Below are 21,185 nucleotides of genomic sequence, written 5' to 3' on the forward strand. Positions count from 1 at the left end.
GTACTGTAATAACAGTAATATTTTGAAATATTAATTCAACTTAGTTTTTTTAATTTTATTCTTGTGGTGTCAAAGTAGAATTTTCTGCATATTGCTCCAGTCTTCAGTGTCACGTGATCCTTCAGAAATCATTTTAATATGCTGATTTGCTTCTCAAAAAAAAATCGTATTATTATCAATGTTGAAAACAGTTGTACTTCCTAATATTTTTGTGGAAACTGTGACATATATATATATATATATTATTTTTTTTTAAATAGAGAATTATGTTTATTTGAAATAGTAAAAACATGTATTTTATATTTATAGGTATTTATGATTTTAATAAATTCAACTAAATCAGTCTTTTTTAGACATATTTACTCAGTTTTGTAGTGTTTTGTCAATATTCAATACTCAATATAGTTTTGTCTGAAGAATCAGTGTTTTATAATGGGGGTGGGTTTCGAGAAAAAAAACTACTAACCAAAGCTTTGCCTTAATTGAACTGCAATATGAGTGTTCTGAAGAAATATGAGGCTGGGATTCAGATTTTTTGTTCACTTTTTAACTATAAAAAACAGTAAGTGGATGTAGCAATGCACATTGTTCGGCTTTTGTGTGTAAACCAAAACTGGGCCAGACTTCCTTTACATCCTTTATCACTATACTTTAAACCTTCAGTGCTTCATGCACACCTACGGCCGACAGTCTGCGGTTTATATTCCGGTACCTGCAACGGAGCAAATCCCTGTAAGTGGAGCGCAGGTCCCGGTTAAAGAAAGCGTAAATGAAGGGGTTCATTAGTGAGTTGGCATATCCAAACCATAGCAGCGTCCTCTCCAGCCAAATTGGTATGCAACTACACTTGACCCCACATATAAAGGGTCTCGCTGTAGATAGAATAAAAAACGGCAGCCAACAAGTACCAAAAACTCCAACTATCACGCCCAATGTCGTAGCTGCCTTTTGCTCTCGCTTAAAAATTGAGATATTCTGTCGTTCACGGCTGAGAAAACGAGAAAAAGCAGCGCACTCCTCAGCTACGCCAGGTGTGTGTTGAGGTTTAAGGCCTTGCATCCTCAGGGCTTCGCTGGCAACGGTCTCCAGGCGATCCCGACGGGGGAAGTCGGTAAAACGATGTTTGGCGCCGCTTTTTCTGGCGGCCTTGAAGATCTTGTAGTACATGAAGAGCATCACGATCATGGGGATGTAGAAGGCCACGGCGGTGGAGTAGATGGTATAGCCGAAGTCCTGGCTGATTAGGCAAACACCAGCGGTGTTAACGTTCTTCGCCCAGCCGCAAAATGGCGGCAGTGTTATGGAGGCCGACACAAGCCACACACCAAAAATCATCTTCGCCATCAGCTGCCCATTTTGACGGGCAGGGTAGGTCAAAGGACGGGTGATGCCAAGATACCTGTGATAAAAAAACATACAGTTATAAGACATAATGATGAGATTGTCACTATAAAGTCAAAATTGAAAACACCAAGCAAACAACCCAATCAATTCCCTATGGACAAAATCAAGTCCCACCCTATTTATTTTTTCTTGTTTGAAAAACCATTTCACTTGGAAATACGTTACAATCAAAGACTATAAAAAAGATGGACAGCATGTCTCCGCTTCCATCTACTGTAAAAAAGGCCAATATCCCTGTAACGGTCATTGACGATTATGTCATTAGGAGTAGAGTCTGCGCAGTTTTGATCCTAAGGTGGGGCTGCGTCATCAAGGCCCTGCCCAAACTCCTGCTCCTACACAATCAATTGCAAGCGTAGCTGTCAATCATGCTGTTACACCCTGTTTTTTATAGCATCAAATAACTAACTACAGCCAAACTTACTGGGGAAATGAACACTTGAACATAAATGTGTGATGAGAACACATCACATAAACCATCTTTGGGAAAAAATATTTGATATGTAATTAGATTTTTTTAGGTGACTCGTGTCCCATTCGATTATTAAGACCTATACTGCAGCCAGCCACTATGGGGCGATCAAAATGCTTCACTTTTCAGGACTTTCAGGACAATAGGAAAGAAAAGACAAATAAAATGTTCATGCCGACTTTAAATACGCTGCCACCACAAACACTGATACATACAAAATACAATCATGCACTGTATGCACTACTGTTACTATCACTTTCAAAGTGCTCGTTGGAAAGGAGGCAAGCAACATAAAAGGACACGTGAGACACAAACGCAATTTAAAGGGTGATGAATTGAGAAATCAACTTTCCCTTGAGCTTTTGATATATAAAAGGTCATGGTTATATAAGAATATCCTGTAAGTTTCAGAGCTGAAAAGTTTCTTGTTAGTCAAAGAAAAGCTTTTATAGACACCAGGCCTAGAAATCTATCGTGTGCGCATCTTGGCGTCATTGCGTGATGAAACCTCCTCTACATCTAATTTAGTAGCCCCGCCCAATGACTCATAGAGCTGTTTGGATCGTGCTAGCCAGCAGCAATAAACATGCCGAAGAAGATAGCAAGATATAACGCTATTCCTGGTTGTGAAAGAACACAGTCGCTGCATAAGCTTACTTCGGATCCTAATATTAGGAATATGATTTGTTTTGAATGAAGTTCCAGCTCACATGGGGAAGACATATGTGTGTTTGCTTCATTTTAGTGCGGAATCATTTGTAAACTATTCTCGGGTGCTGAATTTGCAGACATATTGAGATTAAATACAACGCTGTGTCTTCTAAATTGGATCGGATAGGAATGGTGCAACACACTTATGTGAGTAAAACATGCTTTTATAGGTGATAGTATTGCATTGTTATAGATCGTTTTAATTATGTGTACATGCCTAACAGAACATACCGTTGGTTTGGAACATACCGCTGGACTCAATGTGGACATGTATGGGCCAGGGTTCGCAAAGTTGATCTGTGCTGTTCACTCACTCTCTCTTGACTTGACATTTGATGGGCATGCGTGGTTCGTGCTTATATCCATCGATTGGGCGGGCAATGTAATGCAAAAATAATATTCCAATCAATCACGGGTGATTGAGGAATAAATCGTGTTTGTTTGATAAAAGCGTTTATGAGCCCTGTGATCGAAAGAATCATTCCGGTGGCGGCTTTCAAAACAATCCCTCCCTCATGTGAACGGAACTGACAGGGGAGCTGAAGCTCATTAAATATGCAAATCTTATCCAATCCTAGCCGTGGGCATTTACTTCTAAGTCTTCACTGTGTCATGCCAATCAAAACCCAGCGTTCAGACAAGAGCCTCAAAAGCAGTGTAGAAAATAGCCTATTATTTATTGGTTATGCCGCCTTCACGTGGTATCGGATATTTGATAATTCCCACTTCTGAAGTCGTAATTACGAGCTCATCGCATTCAAATTTTGAAATGAGAGGGCGTTCACGTGCAATTTTTACCTAGGAAACTCGTATTTACAATAATTCAGAGAGCACGTGAAGGCAGCATTATGTTTTTGAATGTAAAACCACACAAATGTCATTAGTTGACCTCAGACAACTATTTATTAACACCTTTAACTATTTATTTATACCACTGCACTCACGTGTCACCGTTTAGGCAACTGGTGAAATCAACTCACTGGCACAAATACTCTTAAACAAACTAAAACACGAACCTAGAACATCACAAGAAACAGAAAAAAACACAGCTAGTCTGCTGTCGTTCTTGTCTTAACATTAACAGGATGCACACAAAGCTCATTAGAACGCAGCTCATCATCCAGAGCGGCCATAGCTAATTTCACATAGATCACTCACAACCCGCGAAAAGTTCAAATGGCTGGGCCTCTGGGGAGTTCTATCACTAAACATCAAAATTTGATTGGCTGATGACCCACGTCAGTCAAAGTTATGATCCAATTGAAAATACAAGCTTCAACAGAAGGCTAGCTATACTACAAGTGCTGGTCCACGGAGCTGTGATGCGTTTAGATGAGGACATATGGAAAATACAGCTCAGCCTCACAAACAAATAACCACATTCTTTCTGGAAATATAATTGTAATGGACGGAAATAGACAGTAATTGCATTTAGACACATTCAGACACACATTTAATTTATTTAATTATGAAAAGAGAAAAAAAAAATATTTTGAGAGGGCCAGCAGAGAAGGCTCTGATGGCCCTGGCAGCCCACCACTTGATTTCTGCATACTAGTTTTGGCAAATGAAACTGCAAAATAAAGGCCATGATTTACTCTCACACAAACACACACACACACACACACACAAAAAAACATTTTTCCATGAAACTCAAAAAGATGTATATTAGAGCTATTATGAGCTATAGTCCAATTCTCAACGATAATCTTTTCCTTCACAGCTCTCAAACCTCATTCACATTTGCATGTATATTCAAAATGCCACATCCAGATGCCACACCATGTTTGACGTCAATAATGCCAAATTACATTCATTCATCTGTGTCTTGCAAGTGATTGTGATGCACTACATTTGAATATTATGTACATATTCAGATCGTACTAATGAGATTTGATAATCAGAGGGAAAGATTTTCAGTGACTAACTACTTAAATTTCATATGACTGCAAAAGAATTGGAAAAAAGTGCATTAGTCGTTGTTCATTTTCATGTTCTCTTTTTGTGTTTCCCAGAAGAAATAAAAGCTATGCAGGTTTAGAATGGCATGGGGGTACGCAAATGACAACTTTCATGTTTGGATGAACTATAAATCAAAAAATCCAAAGTGATCCAAAATCATTGTGTACTTCAGACAAATTAACTTGCCTCAAGCTCGTTTCCTAGAATTCTGCTCAATATGTGGTACTTTACAAGATGATTGAGAGGTGAATGAGAAGCGAGACATCCAGCATTCTAAAAAAAATGTAGTTCACATCAGGGGCATACTACAGCGCGTCGAACGCATGGTGGTGCAAATTGCATTTGTCTGAGCAGCTCTTGTCTGGACCAATCAGCACCCACTCGAGTTGAGTTGAGAAGGAGCATAGAATTTCAGGAAAATGCATGGAAAAAAAAGATTAAGTATATTATTGCCACTTCTGCTGCTAAGGAAATTGACCGTGATGGTGCCATTGTGGCTAAATCGCAAGTTAAAGAGCAGATTACAGCACTTGAAGCTTTGATGAAGGATTCTCATTGCCATGACCCCTGCCCCCAGGAGACACTTAAGTAAGAATGCGCTTTACATAAAGATCTAAATTAAATCTCTGTGCAGTTTCCACTCTTGCTGGGGTCATACTGATCTCATGAATCACAACAAAGCCAATGAGTTTAGAATGGCTCTGCACAGTTAGTATAGGACCAGGTATGAATGATATTAACTTCCCCTCCCTCTTGCAGTGACTTCTCTTTCTTCTCTTCTCTTCTCTTCTCTTCTCTTCTCTTCTCTTCTCTTCTCCTCTCCTCTCCTCTCCTCTCCTCTCCTCTCCTCTCCTCTCTTCTCTTCTCTTCTCTTCTCTTCTCTTCTCTTCTCTTCTCTTCTCTTCTCTTCTCTTCTCTTCTCTTCTCTTCTCTTCTCTTCCCTTCCCTTCCCTTCCCTTCCCTTCCCTTCCCTTCCCTTCCCTTCCCTTCCCTTCCCTTCCCTTCCCTTCCCTTCCCTTCCCTTCCCTTCTCTTCTTTTCTCTAGCTCAAGGGCGGGACATCCTGTCACTCACATGATATCACACCAACAGCACACCACAACCATCCAATCAATTAATGATAGACAAAATCAAGTCCAGCCCTACATTATTTCTTGTCCGAGAAACCATTTCTCTTGAATAAACGTCCCAGTGGAAGAAAAAGACTTCTTCCATTTGATGCTGACAATAAAATCCAGAGGTCCATGTCAGAGGTCCATGAGGTCCACTCCATTGCAGTGTGTCCTGCACCCCTTTTCTGAATCTACACCACCGCTGCTGCTACACCACCGCTGCTGAATCCCCACGGTAAAAGAAGTGCTATTTTAGAGTTTGTTTGCAGTCAACATTAAATGAGAAACGATCCGAAAGAACCGATTTAAATGAGTAATTTATGAGTAATTTGTTCCTGTAGTCTAATTCACGAACAAATGACTCAAATGATTAATGAACCAAATCTTTTTAGTAAATCAAGTAAAAATAAATTAAGCATTGTAGTGTAGTAAAAGCTGCAGTATGTAACTTGTAAAAACATTTTTTTACATATTTGTTAAACCTGTCATTATGTCCTGACAGTAGAATATGAGACAGATAATCTGTGAAAAAGTCAAGATCCTCTGGCTCCTCCCAGTAGTCCTATAGAGGGAATGCATGTGACGTCACCGTCAGCAAATGAGCAAGGTTACGCCCCATTGAGAGGCCAAAAGAGAGTTAGCATTGGTTTACAGCATGAATGCAGCAAAAACACTGGCCCGGCGCCAGAGAGGGGTAGGGGGAGGCAGGTCCACGGACCCTATGGACATCGCTGTTCCGGACTTGATAATAGCGTGTAATTTTCTTATTCAAACCACTGCCACCTGCTGCTGCTTCTGCTTTTAGAGAGAAAAGCTGCCTATAACTGCTTGTCTAGGATCTTCATTGTATACCAGCTTCACTGATTAATATAGCGGAACTTCGTGAGATTGCGTTTATTGAATGACAGCTTTAAAGTATATTACCACTAAACACTTCAATACATTGACCCATCTGCATATACATGCGGGATTCACTCGAAAAATGTGATGACTGACACTTATATTCATGTCGAAATTAGGCTCATAAAATTTTTTTTTTTTTACAGTTTATGGTTCAAATTCAAGATTACCAGTGTGCCGCAGCTTTGTTATGGTGGACAAACAATCAAAACTGCCAATTCCTCGAGTGGCTCCTGCTCATAAAATAAAGACAGAATAAAATGTTCTGCTTGACAAGTAAGTATCCCTGCTTAGCTCCTCGAAGTCGCTGTAGGTGTGAATTCCTTGTCGGAGCCCATTGACTCAGTGTCAAAACTCTAGCCGCATAACATACAGATAAAATTTCACGCACAGTGCAAAGCAACTTTTGAAACCTACTAATTCACTGGCTTGTCATGTTGCTGAAATAATGTACAAGCAAACCTTATTTAGCATTACATATTGATAGAATAATTACTTGCATACTGTAACTTTAGTTACCGTTATATTATCTTACTAGCTATTTCTTACTTATAGAAATATTATTACTTATAGAGCTTTCCTGTAGCTCAACCAGTAGAGCGTGGTGCTAGCAACGCCAGGTCATGGGTTCGATTCCCAGGGAAAGCAAGTACTGACAAAAACGTAAACATGTGTACCTTAAAAATACAATGTAAGTCGCTTTGGATAAAAGCGTCTGCCAAATGCATAAATATAAATAGTGCAACGTCATAGTTACATACATGTATTGCAAAATACATAATGTTTTGAGGACTAAGTTGTAGTCAAAGTATGGGCAGGCCATAGTCAATGTAAATCATATTGTTGATGCTTGGTCCGTACCAGTGAATGTGCTATAACTGTTTATCGGCCTCATTGGTGGCCCTGCTTGTTTTCTAGCCTGGTCGTTCACGGCAGGCTCCATTGTGATGGTGGAGGAGCTGTGGAGTGAGAGCGCAGCAGAGAGCAAGGGGGTGTGACTTGTGAGTTGTGCTTGTTTAAATTTTTGGGCCAAGTCAACATTCTCTTAAAGATCTCTACTGCAGATTTAATGTAGTCTGATACACTAAAAATGACAGTTCTTTTTAAAAAAAAAATCATAGCAAAGCTGACAAAGCACTTGAATCAATCGGACAAGTCCTTCGATTAATCAACTCACTGAATCCATTAGAGTGATTTCTGAATCAACATTATCACTTCCAGTGACGGAATGTTTTAATGTATTACACAGCTCTATGGAATACTTTATTTTTACTGGTCCTATTATTCACCATCGTCCTTTAATATCCTTGTTAGCGCCCACGTCCCATGCCAGAGACTGGGGTTGGAATCCTGCTCAAATTGGGTTGAGTAGGACTGGTTATATTTGGTGCCATGACCCAGATGTTAGTGAGTTTTGGGGGGTTAGTGTAACAGAGTCAGGCTAAGAGCTGTGCGAGCAAACCTCACTCCCTTGGCATCAAGAGGCATGCTGGTAACTGATGCTATGATGGAGAGAAGAATCCTGAAATGTTTCCCTCCAAAAACTTAATTTTCATCTTTAAGTGAACTAATCCTTTAATGTCTTTATTAGCGTGCCCGTCTCCCCTGCCTGAGACAAAGGTTTGAATCCCGCTTGAAGCGGGTCATGCAGGACCAGTTGCATAAAGATGTTGTTAAGTTCATGTATAACACTGAAATAAAATTCCTGAAGCGCTATATTCTATATGTAGTGACAACTCAACCATACAGATCTAAATCTCCATGGCACCATCTCTGGGTCAGACATCATCAGCTGCATAAAATAAACGATTCTAACGTCCCTGTAAGCTGCTTAGCAGTCAAATACCCATTGGTTTATGACTCCCAGGGCAACGTAGAGGTCTGCGGGTCATGTAAATAACATGGCCATTATTTATGTAATAACACTGAAGGCACAGAAGGTTCCAAGGCTAAAATAATTTTAATCATAATTCTAGGTCATATGGAAAATGCAGTCTGACCTTTCCATGTAATCCTTTGAACAACAAGTACAATTTTCCACTTCAAAATGAAAAACAAAAAGGTCTAATGAGACCTTATGAGTTCAATTGAAGGTGTAAATGCAAGTTAGTTCAGGGTACACTAATCATACCGATTGCATGTGACTATAATTTGTCAACAGAACCATTGATTTCTTGACTTATGTATGGCATATTCTCAAATATTGGACTTCATGTTGTTATCATTCTTAGGCTTGAGGGTTCATGAAAAAGAGAAAATGAACTCTTTCACTTAGCATCAAAACTTTTTCTGCTTTCATTGCATCCATGGCTTTTCCAAAGCATCTAAATGTCAGTTTGATATAATAACCATGGGAGCCACTTGAGTGAAAGTACACTAAAATTAGCTTTGATGGATGTTGGTTTCTCATGATGGGTCAGCATTGTATATTTCAGATGTTTATGAGTAAGGAGTGAGCTCCTGGCTCTATCTTTCATTAGCTCTATTACTCTCATGGTTTTGTTTGTCTTGTGGGACCCATTCTGTGATATGTGATGTACATTAAGGCAGGGTTAATGGAGAGGATGTTTTACTTCCAATATGTTGCAGAAGAGTGGATGAGAATTGATCTCTATTTGAATGTTTTCCAAGTATTATGGCTTATTTTTTAAAAGTTGCATTCATGTTTTAGTGTCTGGGATGAGCAACAGTGGAAAAAAAAAATTAAAGTCAAGTAGTGCTTTTAGATATATATATATATAAAATTGTTATCAAAACAACAATTTGTACCAGGCTATAAATGTTTTTTTCTGCTGTAAAGTTGGGAATTTTAACATGGGGCTCAATGAGATTCTGCTCCCTTCTGGACCCTGTCCCTAGTGGCCAGTCGAGGAATTGCAGTTTCAGTCACTTCTGTATTGGCTTCAACAGAAACTGGGGGAAGTTGCTGCTTGGCTTTAAGCCGAGGGTATACTTCACTTTCCACCCCCGGATGCGCCACGTGTGCAGCCCTGTCCACGCGTCTTTCACAGTATATTACACCACGGATGCGTGCGGATGATTGCATTTGACACATGCGCAGTAAAAAAAATAAAAAATGCTCTACCAGACATGTACTGCCGGTGCATGCACTGTTGCATGCGGACTGTTGTCCGTGTGCGGCCAGCCGCGAGCCCTCTGCATGACAAAAATGACATCATGCGGACAGTGCACAAACGCAGACGGCCAAAGTATACTTTATAATGATACCAGGCATGACATGTTTCTGTGAATGTTGACTGCATGGGAGCCCGCGTTAGAATGCTAACTTTTGATGATTTCAGGTAAAAATCTTAAGGCGCAAGTTGACAAAACATAATGAAATAACTATACTAATGTGTAATGTTGACATATTTTTTATTTTGACATGAAAGCTTACATGTTAAGGGAGCAAACTGGCCCAAAATCTCAAAATTGACCACTGCATGAAAAAACAATGTTTTCACCTGCCGTGTCGCGCCTTAACACAATTAATGCAGCATCCATTTTTTCTGTAATCCTTGGGCTAGCATTAGATTATATGATCACGCTCTTATTCATGCAAATTCTTTTAAACCATTCAAATGCAAGAACACGCTGTCTGTAAATGTCTAGTCTATGTGACACACACAATGCACAGAAAGATGCATGGCAGTATCGTGCGCACAGACAGCGCCAGAATCTAGTTGAATGAACAATAACACAGAATAATGCCAAAATGTTTTGTTGGGCATTCTTATAAGAGCAGTCTTAAAGGGTTAGTTCACCCAAAAATGAAAATTCTGTCATTAATTACTTACCCTCATGTCGTTCGACACCCGTAAGACCTCCGTTCATCTTCAGACACAAATTAAGATATTTTTGTTGAAATCCGATGGCTCAGAAAAGGCCTTCATTGACACCAATGTCATTTCCTCTCTCAAGACCCATAAAAGGCGCTAAAGACGTCGTTACAAAGCCCATCTCACTACAGTGGCTCTACAATCATTTTATGAAGCGACGAGAATAGTTTTAGTGCGCAAAACAAAACTAAATAACAAATTATATAGTGATGGGCTGATTTCAAAAGAAAGTTTTGAACGGTTATGAATCAGCATATCAATTTATGATTCGGATCGCGTGTCAAACGGCCAAACTGCTGAAATCACATGACTTTGCCACTGAATTGATACACTGATTCATAATGGTTTGAAGCTTTTTTTTTTTTAATCGGCCTATCCCTATATAAGTTGTTATTTGGATGTTGTTGTTTTTAGCGCACAAAATCTATTCTTGTCACTTCATAAAATGATTGTAGAGCCACTGTAGTGAGATGGGCTTTATAATGACGTCTTTAGTGCCTTTTATGGGTCATGAGAGAGGAAATGACATTGGTTTCAATGAAGGCCTTTCTGAGCCATCGGATTTCAACAAAAATATCCTCATTTGTGTTCTGAAGATGAACAGAGGTCTTACGGATGTCAAAGGACATGAGGGTAAGTAATTAATGAGAGAATTTCCATTTTTGGGTGAACTAATCCTTTAAATGAGTTAACTTCTTAAATTAACATAAAGAGTTGTGAGAAAATTTGATTGTGCTTGGCAGCAGCAGGTTATTAAAGGGGGTCTAATGCTATATTTCATGCTTTCTGACTGATTTACACTGTTAAATTTTATTTTTAGCACGCGTTAAACATGGTCAAATGTAAAAAATAAAAAATTCAAAATGTTAGACATATGTGTTCAGCACTTCATGATGAAGTGAGTGTGTTATATTTTGACTCTATAAAGCTTTCTTCTCTTACTTGCACCTTCAAAATGCTTTTGCGCCAATGCATTGCTAAAAGAATCAGAGTGTTTTGTAATTGTCCTATATAAAACTTTAGCAGCATATTTAAAAAATAGTATGATAAAAAGTGCTAATTCACAACAACATTAATACATCCTTTATTAAATCACTTTGTCGAATTAAATGCATCTTTACAGATGGTGTTAAATGCTGAATCGATTCATTCAGTTCTAATAGTGCCTCCTAATGCAAGTCGTGTTATTTAAAGGGGAGGTTCAAGCATCAATGACTAACAAAAACCACACATAATTAGTATTTATTCCTATTACTTTCATGTGAAATGTTATATATAATAATAATTATATAGCAATAATAACACATAATTATGTAGTTATGTCTGAGAACAATTTCTTAATATATATATATATATATATATATATATATATATATATATATATATATATATATATATATATATATATATATATATATATATATATATATATATATAGGCTATACAGGCATATGGCTACTGGCTTACTGGCATTATTTCAATACTTATTAACAAATATATACAAATATAGTTTGGAATGTATGTATGTATTTATTAATTATTAACAGTAATATCAATGTTGCTTTTTAAAATTTGACTGGGGGCACCAATAAGTATTTTACCTAGAGCATCAAAATGGCTAGAAATGGCCCTGCCATCAATTCTAGTTTATTGTAGTCTTGCTTGGAGAGAGAAAGAATGAAGTCCAGGCTAAAGTGCTGCAGAGACCGGGTAAATTGAGGATGAGCTATGAAAAAGAAATGCACACAGGTCCATCTCTGAATGAACTGATGAAGAGTGACATATAGAGGACAAAAAACAATCAAGCAAAGGCATTTAGAGTGGTCACTGCTCCTTCATCTTCCTCCTCCAGCTCAAGCTCCATCTTTACACAAACTCTCCATCAAAACACCAATGTCTGCACCATCTTTCTCTTTATCATTCCACTCCTACCTACAGCTTTAACCTCCATGTTGATCATTTCTGACATTCTCTTTCTCTAGTCATAAAGGCCACTTTTATGGCACTTTTGGTGAATTTGTGAATAATCAAATGTGATTATCGGTTAAAGGGTTAGTTCACCCAAAAATGAAAATTCTGTCATTAATTACTAACCCTCATGCCGTTCCATACCCGCAAGACCTCCGTTCATCTTCGGAACACAAATGAAGATATTTTTGTTGAAATCCGATGGCTCAGAAAGGCCTTCATTGACACCAATGTCATTTCCTCTCTCAAGACCCATAAAGGCACTAAAGACGACTTAAAGCTTTTGTGCGCAAAAAAAAAGTAAAAAAATAAATAATAACTTATATAGTGATGGCCGATTTCAAAACACTTCTTCCTGGAGACTTGGAGCGCTATGAATCAGCGTATCGATTCATGATTCTGACCGCGTGTCAAACCGCCGGACTGCTAAAAATCACGTGATTTCGATTCGATACACTGATTCGTAAAGCTCGAATCGGATCACTATATAAGTTTTTATTTATTTTTATTTATTTTTATCTAAAACTATTCTCGTCGCTTCATAAAATGATTGTAAAGCCACTGTAGTGAGATGGGCTTTGTAACAACGTCTTTAGTGCCTTTTATGGGTCATGAGAGAGGAAATGACATTGGTGTCAATGAAGGCCTTTCTGGGCCATCGGATTTAAGTTTGTTGTAACATGCTTTCTGTGCATGATGCATTTTGTGTCAAATATACAGTGAGCACACTTATGTAATTCACTCAGACTTTTGTAATTCATACAGTATACTGTAACAAAACTTATCACAAAAATGGATAAAAGCATTCACTTCATCAGCAAAAAAAAAAAAAAAATCTGCTTTTGCTTACGTATCTACGTATCTATTCCACTACAAAAAAGTGAGAATTGTCCGACTTGACAGCACCCTTTTCACTGCCTTATCCGCCTACTCTCGTCTACATTCAAGACGAGTTGTTTGGCATCTTAAATGAGCCTAAAAGCCAAGAATTGCAGAGGCTTGATGGAAAATGGACCGCAGCAGCATTTTAGTGTTGGAGATTAAAAAAAAAAAGCTGCAGCGATGTTTTCCTTAAGAGACGCTCTCCCGATTCATCATCTCACTGTACAACATTACTAAAATATTGAATGACATTTGTATTCTTTTGGTTTATCCCATCTTTGTTCCTTGTTCTCTTTCAGTGTATTTTTCAATAATTTATTCCCAAATCCAAGGAGCTTTAGTGGTATGTTTGGTCTCTGTCCAGGCTACAGCTAGCATTTTTTTTTAGGTCAGGGACAAAACCGGTGGCTATTTTCAGATTATAACTAAGACAGACAATATTTATATGAACACAGGAAGATTCTTTCCATGTGAGACTAACATCTCCCCTTTAGTTAATGTTTTTGTATCATCATAATACAAAAATACTGACCCCAAATGTTTTATATAGGGTCAGTAAACTAAGAAAAATATATCATTTATAATAATGAATTACAAAAGGTTTGGATTTCAAATAATTTCTGATCGCAGCACAATGGCATTATTGCGATGTGTAAAGTCTTGTTTGTATGATTTAACATGATTAAAACAAGATTTGCTTCATTTGAATCCAATTGCTGTCTGGAGAAACAGCTCGGACGAGATCTCTGATTTTTCTTACCAGCTTTCCTTATTTTTGTAGTGGACACAGTTGGCAAATACTGCCAGATTCAACTACACACCTTTATCTGACTTCATATTTGTATCTCTCTGCAAATGTACATAACCTTGAGCTTAAAAGCATTTTTTTTGGATGAGGCCTAAGCACTAGTGATGGACCTGCCATTGACTTTGTTTCTCACAGAACATTCATCAACAGTAAAATGGATGCAGTCGTATGGCAACTGTGTAAAGTGACTTTTAAGCCTTTTAGTGGCAATGACCCAGGTTTGAACTCATAAACAGATTGACCTTTTTCACAAAGCCTGACATTTTAAAGAGAGTAACTGAGTGGAATGAAACTGAGCAATGGGATGTATCGGAGACTTCACGTCCATTGGATGCATGCTATTATTTGGAGAAGAGCGCAATTTCAAACTCAGCCTTTCTATAAAACAGCTCTTAGCAGAGTTGGCTAAAACGACAAGCCTGTTTTTAATGGAATGATCCAGGTTCAATACAAGTTCAACCGTATTGACAACAGCTGCCTGCTGTCAATTACAGAGAATGGTTTCAACCTGTCTCAGTCGATGATTTTTGTAAGCTCGATTTTGTTTTTTGTAACATTAGTTTCACACAAAATCGTGTATTTGAACTTTAAAGTTGGTCATTATAAAGGTTAGACTACTTACCAAGGTAAATGAGCTTCTAGTTGTTTAATTACACTTATGATTTTGAGCATACATTTATGCAGTGCTTTTAAAGTATACATTTTATCAGTTGTGTAATACTGTTGGAATTCCTTTGAATGGATTTTCTCTGTGTAAACCACCAGGGGGCCCCGTCGCAAAGTTGTTTAAATAAGTCAAAATATTGGCAGGAAAAAGTCAAGGAATCAACTTATTGATACATCAACTGATTTATGGCCTGGCAAAATGAGTCACAATGAGCGCATTTTCAAAAACAAATTATTGTTAATTTCACATTCTCTATTAAAACATCTTCATAATGATGTATGGTTTGTTCATTTGGAGTCAGCAAAGTACATTTTTCTGTTTTGAAGTCAGTCAAAGATTTCAGAAGGTTCCAAAACAAAATCACCTATAGCAACCAACCATAGGCCTACCTTTAAAACCGTGGCAATAACATCAACCACAATTGTTCGATTAAAGGAACTGTTTGTAAGATTGTGGCCAAAACTGGTACTGCAATCACTAGCCCCTCTCCCTGACCTGAGGTTGCCAGATAGGCTGCAGGATCCAGCAGGAACGTTTGTATCTGCAGCTTTGGTAACTAGAGCAGATCTGGCAACCGATACCGAAACACTACTGACTTTGTGATTGGTCGATAGGTGGAGGGCGGAGCTTCAGGCCCAAACACAGCATGTCAACATCAACATAAGGGCTGCAACAGCAACGTTTAAATGACAATATCCTGGCCGGACTACTGTTGTCAGTGATATAAGCATTTGAAATGAACATGATTTCTTAATGTGTAGTGACATATCAGGGCCATTTTATGATAAATACATTTCTTACATACAGTTTATTTTACATTAATGAGACAGACAGCCTATATGTAAAGGCCTATTGTAATAAACGTTTCTAATATTATGTTACACATCAGATGTTTTTACCAAACAGCTAGCAAAATGTTCATTAAGGCATAACAGATAATAGATATTTTGAAATATTGTAACTGTGTAAATGTGTATATTGTGTACTGTCTGAGAGGCATCTTTGTGTGCACGCTTCGGATGTGTGAGCGCAAGTAAGATCGTTATATTAACATCAGCATGTGTTTGAAGATCACATTTCATTGGTTCAGACTCATGCCATTGAGAACTTGCTATGAATATTCACAGTTGGAATGCTGCGCTTTACAACAAAACCAAACTTGCGCTGAGGGGAAGCACCAGTCATCGAGAAGCGAGCAGAGAAAAAACCTCTCAGAAAACATACAAATAAAGATATTTTTAGACGTCTAATTACTATTTGGAGCATTAGTATTGCTAGACGAGGGTTTCGAGATTTTTTTAAAAACCTCAAATTCGACCAGACTTTAAAATGTTCACTTGTTTTGCTTGTAGCTCGTATTAGCCTGTGCGCATTCCGACTTATTTACTATTTATTTTTGCACTTATACTAAGTATACTACTACATTCCTATTTAGATATTAATTTTGTACTTTAATATTTTAACTCTTTTCCTGCCAGCATTTTTTTAATTTGCCAGCCGGCCCATGCATTTTTAATAATTTTCGTAAAAATTCATTGGCCCAGAATATTTTGTTGTATGAAAACCAGATTGGATTCAGAACAATGATCAAAACATAGACAGAGTTTGATTTATATACAGTTTAATATTTATTTATTATGTTACTTATTTTACAATTCTATTGCTTGTTTTTGCTGCTTCGCTTGTTGTTTTGATCTGGAGATTCTGGACTATTTCAGAAGATGCGTAATAGCACCCCCTACCGTATAAGAGTGAAAACATGGATTGTGGGAAAACTCTGTCAATAGCGGAAAATTGTATAAATTGTGTGGAAAGAGTTAAAGGTGGGGTAAGTGTTATTTCAAAATGGTTTTACAAAACGGACTCAGGCCGAGTCCAATAACAAGTTGCCAATCAGCAGATAAGGGGCATCTTTAATACACTGTCAGAAAAAAGGGTACAGTGCTGTCACTGGGGCAGTAGCCTAAGGTACAAAACCGATAAGGTACAAATATGCTACTCTTAAAGTACTAATATGTACCTTTTCACTTTTGTACCTTAGGGTACTGCCCCAGTGACAGCACGGTACCTTTTTTTCTGAGAGTGTAATGATGGTGAGAAGAGAGCGCTCAGTGCACATCATTATTCAAAACACGACACACACCGGACATTAGCTGAGAACTAACATATGCTGGCTTTTGCTTGACTATGCTCGTGTGTCATGTTCGCTTGTTTGTTTATTTGCGATGGAATTGTGGCTCACTTCAGCGATGATAAAGACCCGTTCATTTCCACACCGTATGGAGCATCTAAATCTCCTCACTGTCTGATTCAAGCGTCAACTCACAAAATGTGTCAGACTAGTAAGATATTATACTCCTAATATATGTTTATTTCCTCTTTTCCTAATCTATGTAACCCTTATCCGGTCGTAATTGTAATTTTAAGTATATTTCTGAGAAGTACATAAAAAATATTTTTTTATTTTGAGAGAAGCTGAAATATTAGATGTAATTGGCAGATGCTTATCCAAGGGAACTTATATTGCATTCATGCGGTCTCTAGGAATCAAACCCATGTTATTGCTAGCGCAATGCTTTGCTGTTGGAGCTACATGATTGATAAAACTGGTGTAATGGCAGACTTTTATTGTACAGTACATGTGTATTTTTTGTCTGTGTTTAAAATTGAGGGATGAGTCAAAATTAAAATCAGTTGTTTGGAATAAAAGTGTCTGCTTAATGAATAAATGTAAATGTACTGACAGCTACATGTATTACAAAAACAGCTGTATTTTCAATACAAAAGTTTTATTGAACCTGTATATTAAATATATAAAAGAAGAATAAGTCACTTTGATGTAAAATCAGATGGTTCATTGCCAAATTTATTCTTCTGTGACAGTAGTGGCTAAAACACACTCACGGTGGTCCTTGGGGGAAAGTCATGAAAACAAAAATCACAGGGAGGACAGTAGATCAACACTCCAGTCCCATTTGCAGCTATATTTAAACAGCCCTATTTTGATTTAATATTAGCTTCATAAAACTTCCCCACTTAATTCTGCAATGCAGATTCAGGGGCTAATTGCTCTATAAATATGTCATATGACACATGTCCTAAAGAGTTTATTAGCGACAAACACCAATAGCTTCTCATTTATTAAGATAATTAATTGAACAAATGTCCTAAGTGCTGCTAATATGTACACAAGCAGCAGCTGTCATCCTAAAGGCTTGTGCCAGACAGAATGAATGCATAATGCATTTGTGTTTGAAAATTGCGCTTTACATCACTCACACACACACACACACACACACATACGCACATGTTGGTCTATGTGGTTTACAGGAACTCTCCATAGGCGTAATGGTTTTTATACTGTACAAACCGTATTTTCTATCCCCTTACACTGCCCCTATCCCTAAACCTACCCATCACAGGAAACATTCTGCATTTTTACTTTCTCAAAAAAACATCATTTAGTATGTTTTTAAGGCCATTTGAATTATGAGGACATTTGATATGTCCTCATAAACCACATTTATAGTGTAATTCCAGTGTAATACCCATGTAGTTATACAAATTTGTGTCCTCATAAACCACATAAACAGGCTCACACACACATACACACATACATTTATATATTAACATTATGATATAGGTGAAGTGAAGGCTTGACAATTGGGTCAGAGCATCTCCAAAACTGCAGCTCTTGTGGGGTGTTGGAGAGCTGTGTGAGACAGCTCTCCCAGACTGCAGTGGTCAGTATCTATCAAAAGTGGTCCAGGGAAGCAACAGTGGTGAACCGGCAACAGGGTCATGGGCGGCCAAGGCTCATTGCTGCATTTTGGGAGTGAATGCTGCCAATAGAAATGCTGGTTCTGATAGAAAGGTGTCAAAAGATACACAGAGCATTGCAGTTTGTTGCATATGGGGCTGCATAGCAGTCAGGGTGCCCATGCTGACCCCTGTTCACCACTGAAAGCACAAACAGTGGAAGCAAAGGAAGAAGGTGGCCTGGTCTAATTAATCACGTTTTCATTCATTTTTGTGGATGGCCGTGTGTATGAGCATCACTTATCTAGGGAACACATGGCACTTTGGGAAGAAGGCAAGCTAGCAGAGGCAGTGTGATGCTTTGGGCAGTGTTCAGCTGGGAAACCTTGGGTCCTGCCATCATGTGGATGTTACTTTGACACGTAACACCTACCTAAGCATTGTTGCAGACCATGTACACCCTTTCATGGAAACAGTATTCCCTGGGGGCTGTGGCCTCTTTCAAAAAGATAGTGTGCCCTACCGCAAAGCAAAAAATGTTTCAGGAATGATTTGAGGAGCACAACAACGAGTTTGAAGTGTTGACTTGGCCTCCAAATTTCACAGATCACAAACCAATGTGCATTTGTGGGATGTGCTGTACAAACAAGTCCGATCCATGAAGGCCCCACCTCGCAACTGACAGGTCTTAAAGGGAAATCAAAAAACAAATTTTGTCTAAAGAGTCAATCAAATGTTTTATTAAATAAATAAAATAAACATGTATAAACTATACATTAGATGATATGTAGTCATGTAGTGTTGTCTGGCTATCACCAGACCAAACTCAATTTAAGACTGAACATTGTTCTGCTCTGTATTTTCTACTGGAAAAGAGGCGTGATTAACAAGCATTATTCAAAAGACGTATGCAAAAAAGTATGCAATTGGATAGTCCTTCGACCAATCAGACCACAAGAGGCGTGATCAACATGCAACAACCCATCGCTTCTCTATCCGTCGTCATGTTAAACCTGCCAATAGTGCGCCAGGTGGATAAGCCAGTCTGTGATTGTAACAGAATGTTAATGTTTAAAAATTCCATCTGATTATTTTTATCATTCTTAACATACTATTCTGGCATGCCAATGATAATATGACAAGGGTCCTATAGCATGTTTAGGTTTAGGTTTATTTAAGGTTTGACAAGGCAGGATAATGCAGTACAAAACTCTGAAATGTGTCAAACATAACATATACTCAGAAACAACCATTATATACCTAGTTTAAAAACAGCTAAAAATCCAAAAATCACACAATTCTGACATAATTCTATCATTAACTTCTGAGAGTACAGCACAAATACACACACACAAAAAAAGCAGAACTGGATTTCATACAATCAAACACCTAAAGTGTATTTGTGAAACAATTTAAGAGCACGTGGAATAAAAGAAAGTCTTTTTGTTTTACTTCTGGGCATGACAAATTTCCTTTGCTGCCTCAATTGATAACTGGGTGTTGGAGCCACAGACAGGAAGCAATGCAGTGGTGATGAACTGTCCTTAATTGATTTAGTAAAAGTACGTAATGTGGCTTCAACATGGCTTCATGATGAATTATCATAATGGAGTAGTTTTGGAATAGAACTTGTTGAACAAACATTTAGACAATCAGATGTCCCTGAAACATGCAGAGTATGACTAAACAAACAGTTAAACTGATAGGGAAAGATCCTTAAAACTAAACTTGAAGATTTGTCGTTGCTGAAGGTACTGCTTTCATGAGCAATACTTTGCTGTGACTAAACATAGTTTTGTTTAAGTGCTTCATCTTCAGTATTGGAGGAACAATTCAGTTCAAGAAACTTTGGATTCTTTGTTAAGGCAGCAGTGACATAAAATTTATACCTTTAATTTTACATGAGGAAAAAAAATATGAAGGGACAATGCTTAAGGCCTATAGATATCCCTAAAATATAACAATAACTATAATTGTTATGAGAAAGAGGCTTTAAAGGCTTTAGTGTGCTGTTGCACTAGCTCTTGACAAATGAAATTGCTGTTCAGCTTTAGGGCCCTTAGAGTTAAATTCAATGAGAGGTTGATTTCTGACATTGTTAAACTAAAACAAGAGGCCTAAACATTCCACATAGGGGATAGAAGACGCCAAAAAGACAATTTAATGACACTAAAATGTAATATATAAATATATTTGGGGGTTGGTATTTTTTTATGTTTTTAAAATAAAATAAAAATTTCTCACCACGGCTTCATTATTTAATCAAAACACAGTAATATTTTGAAATATGAATACAATTTAAAGGGGAAAAGTTGTGTCATTTTTCAAAGTCTTTTTGGTGTCTATAATAGAATAGGTTTTTATGCTTGAATGTTTAGTAATTATTCTTCACATATTTTACATTATTGCAGCACCTCTCTTCCCAATCTATCAGTAACGCTCTGGGATGTGTTTCCCAAAAAGCATCGTTAGTCAACTATTGTCGCAAGTTCCATCTTTATCAACATAGTTCAATCAGTCTGTGTTTTTCGAAACTATAGTTACTTCCAACAAACATTCGCAAACAGCAAAGTACCATGTTGCACCCTAGCGGCAGCAAATTTAATTTGCCCGCAAGTGTGGTCTAGCAACTCTCAATTCCTATCTAAGCTGTATTCCTCAGAATCTGGACGGCCCAATCACATCGTGTATAGAGTCGGCGG

At 37.8% G+C, this 21,185-nt stretch overlaps 1 protein-coding gene across 1 annotated transcript in view; it reads right to left on the reverse strand.

Moving 5' to 3' along the window:
* Positions 1–285: 285 nt before the first annotated feature.
* Positions 286–21,185, reverse strand: part of htr7c (5-hydroxytryptamine (serotonin) receptor 7c) — a 59,761-nt gene continuing 38,861 nt past the window's right edge. The window contains exon 2 of the mRNA XM_067439388.1: positions 286–1,399. Coding sequence (XP_067295489.1) covers positions 652–1,399 — 748 coding nt within the window. The 3' untranslated portion in view covers positions 286–651. The remainder of the gene's footprint in view (positions 1,400–21,185) is intronic.

The sequence above is a fragment of the Pseudorasbora parva genome, chromosome 3 (genome assembly GCF_024679245.1).
Source record: "Pseudorasbora parva isolate DD20220531a chromosome 3, ASM2467924v1, whole genome shotgun sequence".
Lineage (NCBI taxonomy): Eukaryota > Metazoa > Chordata > Actinopteri > Cypriniformes > Gobionidae > Pseudorasbora > Pseudorasbora parva.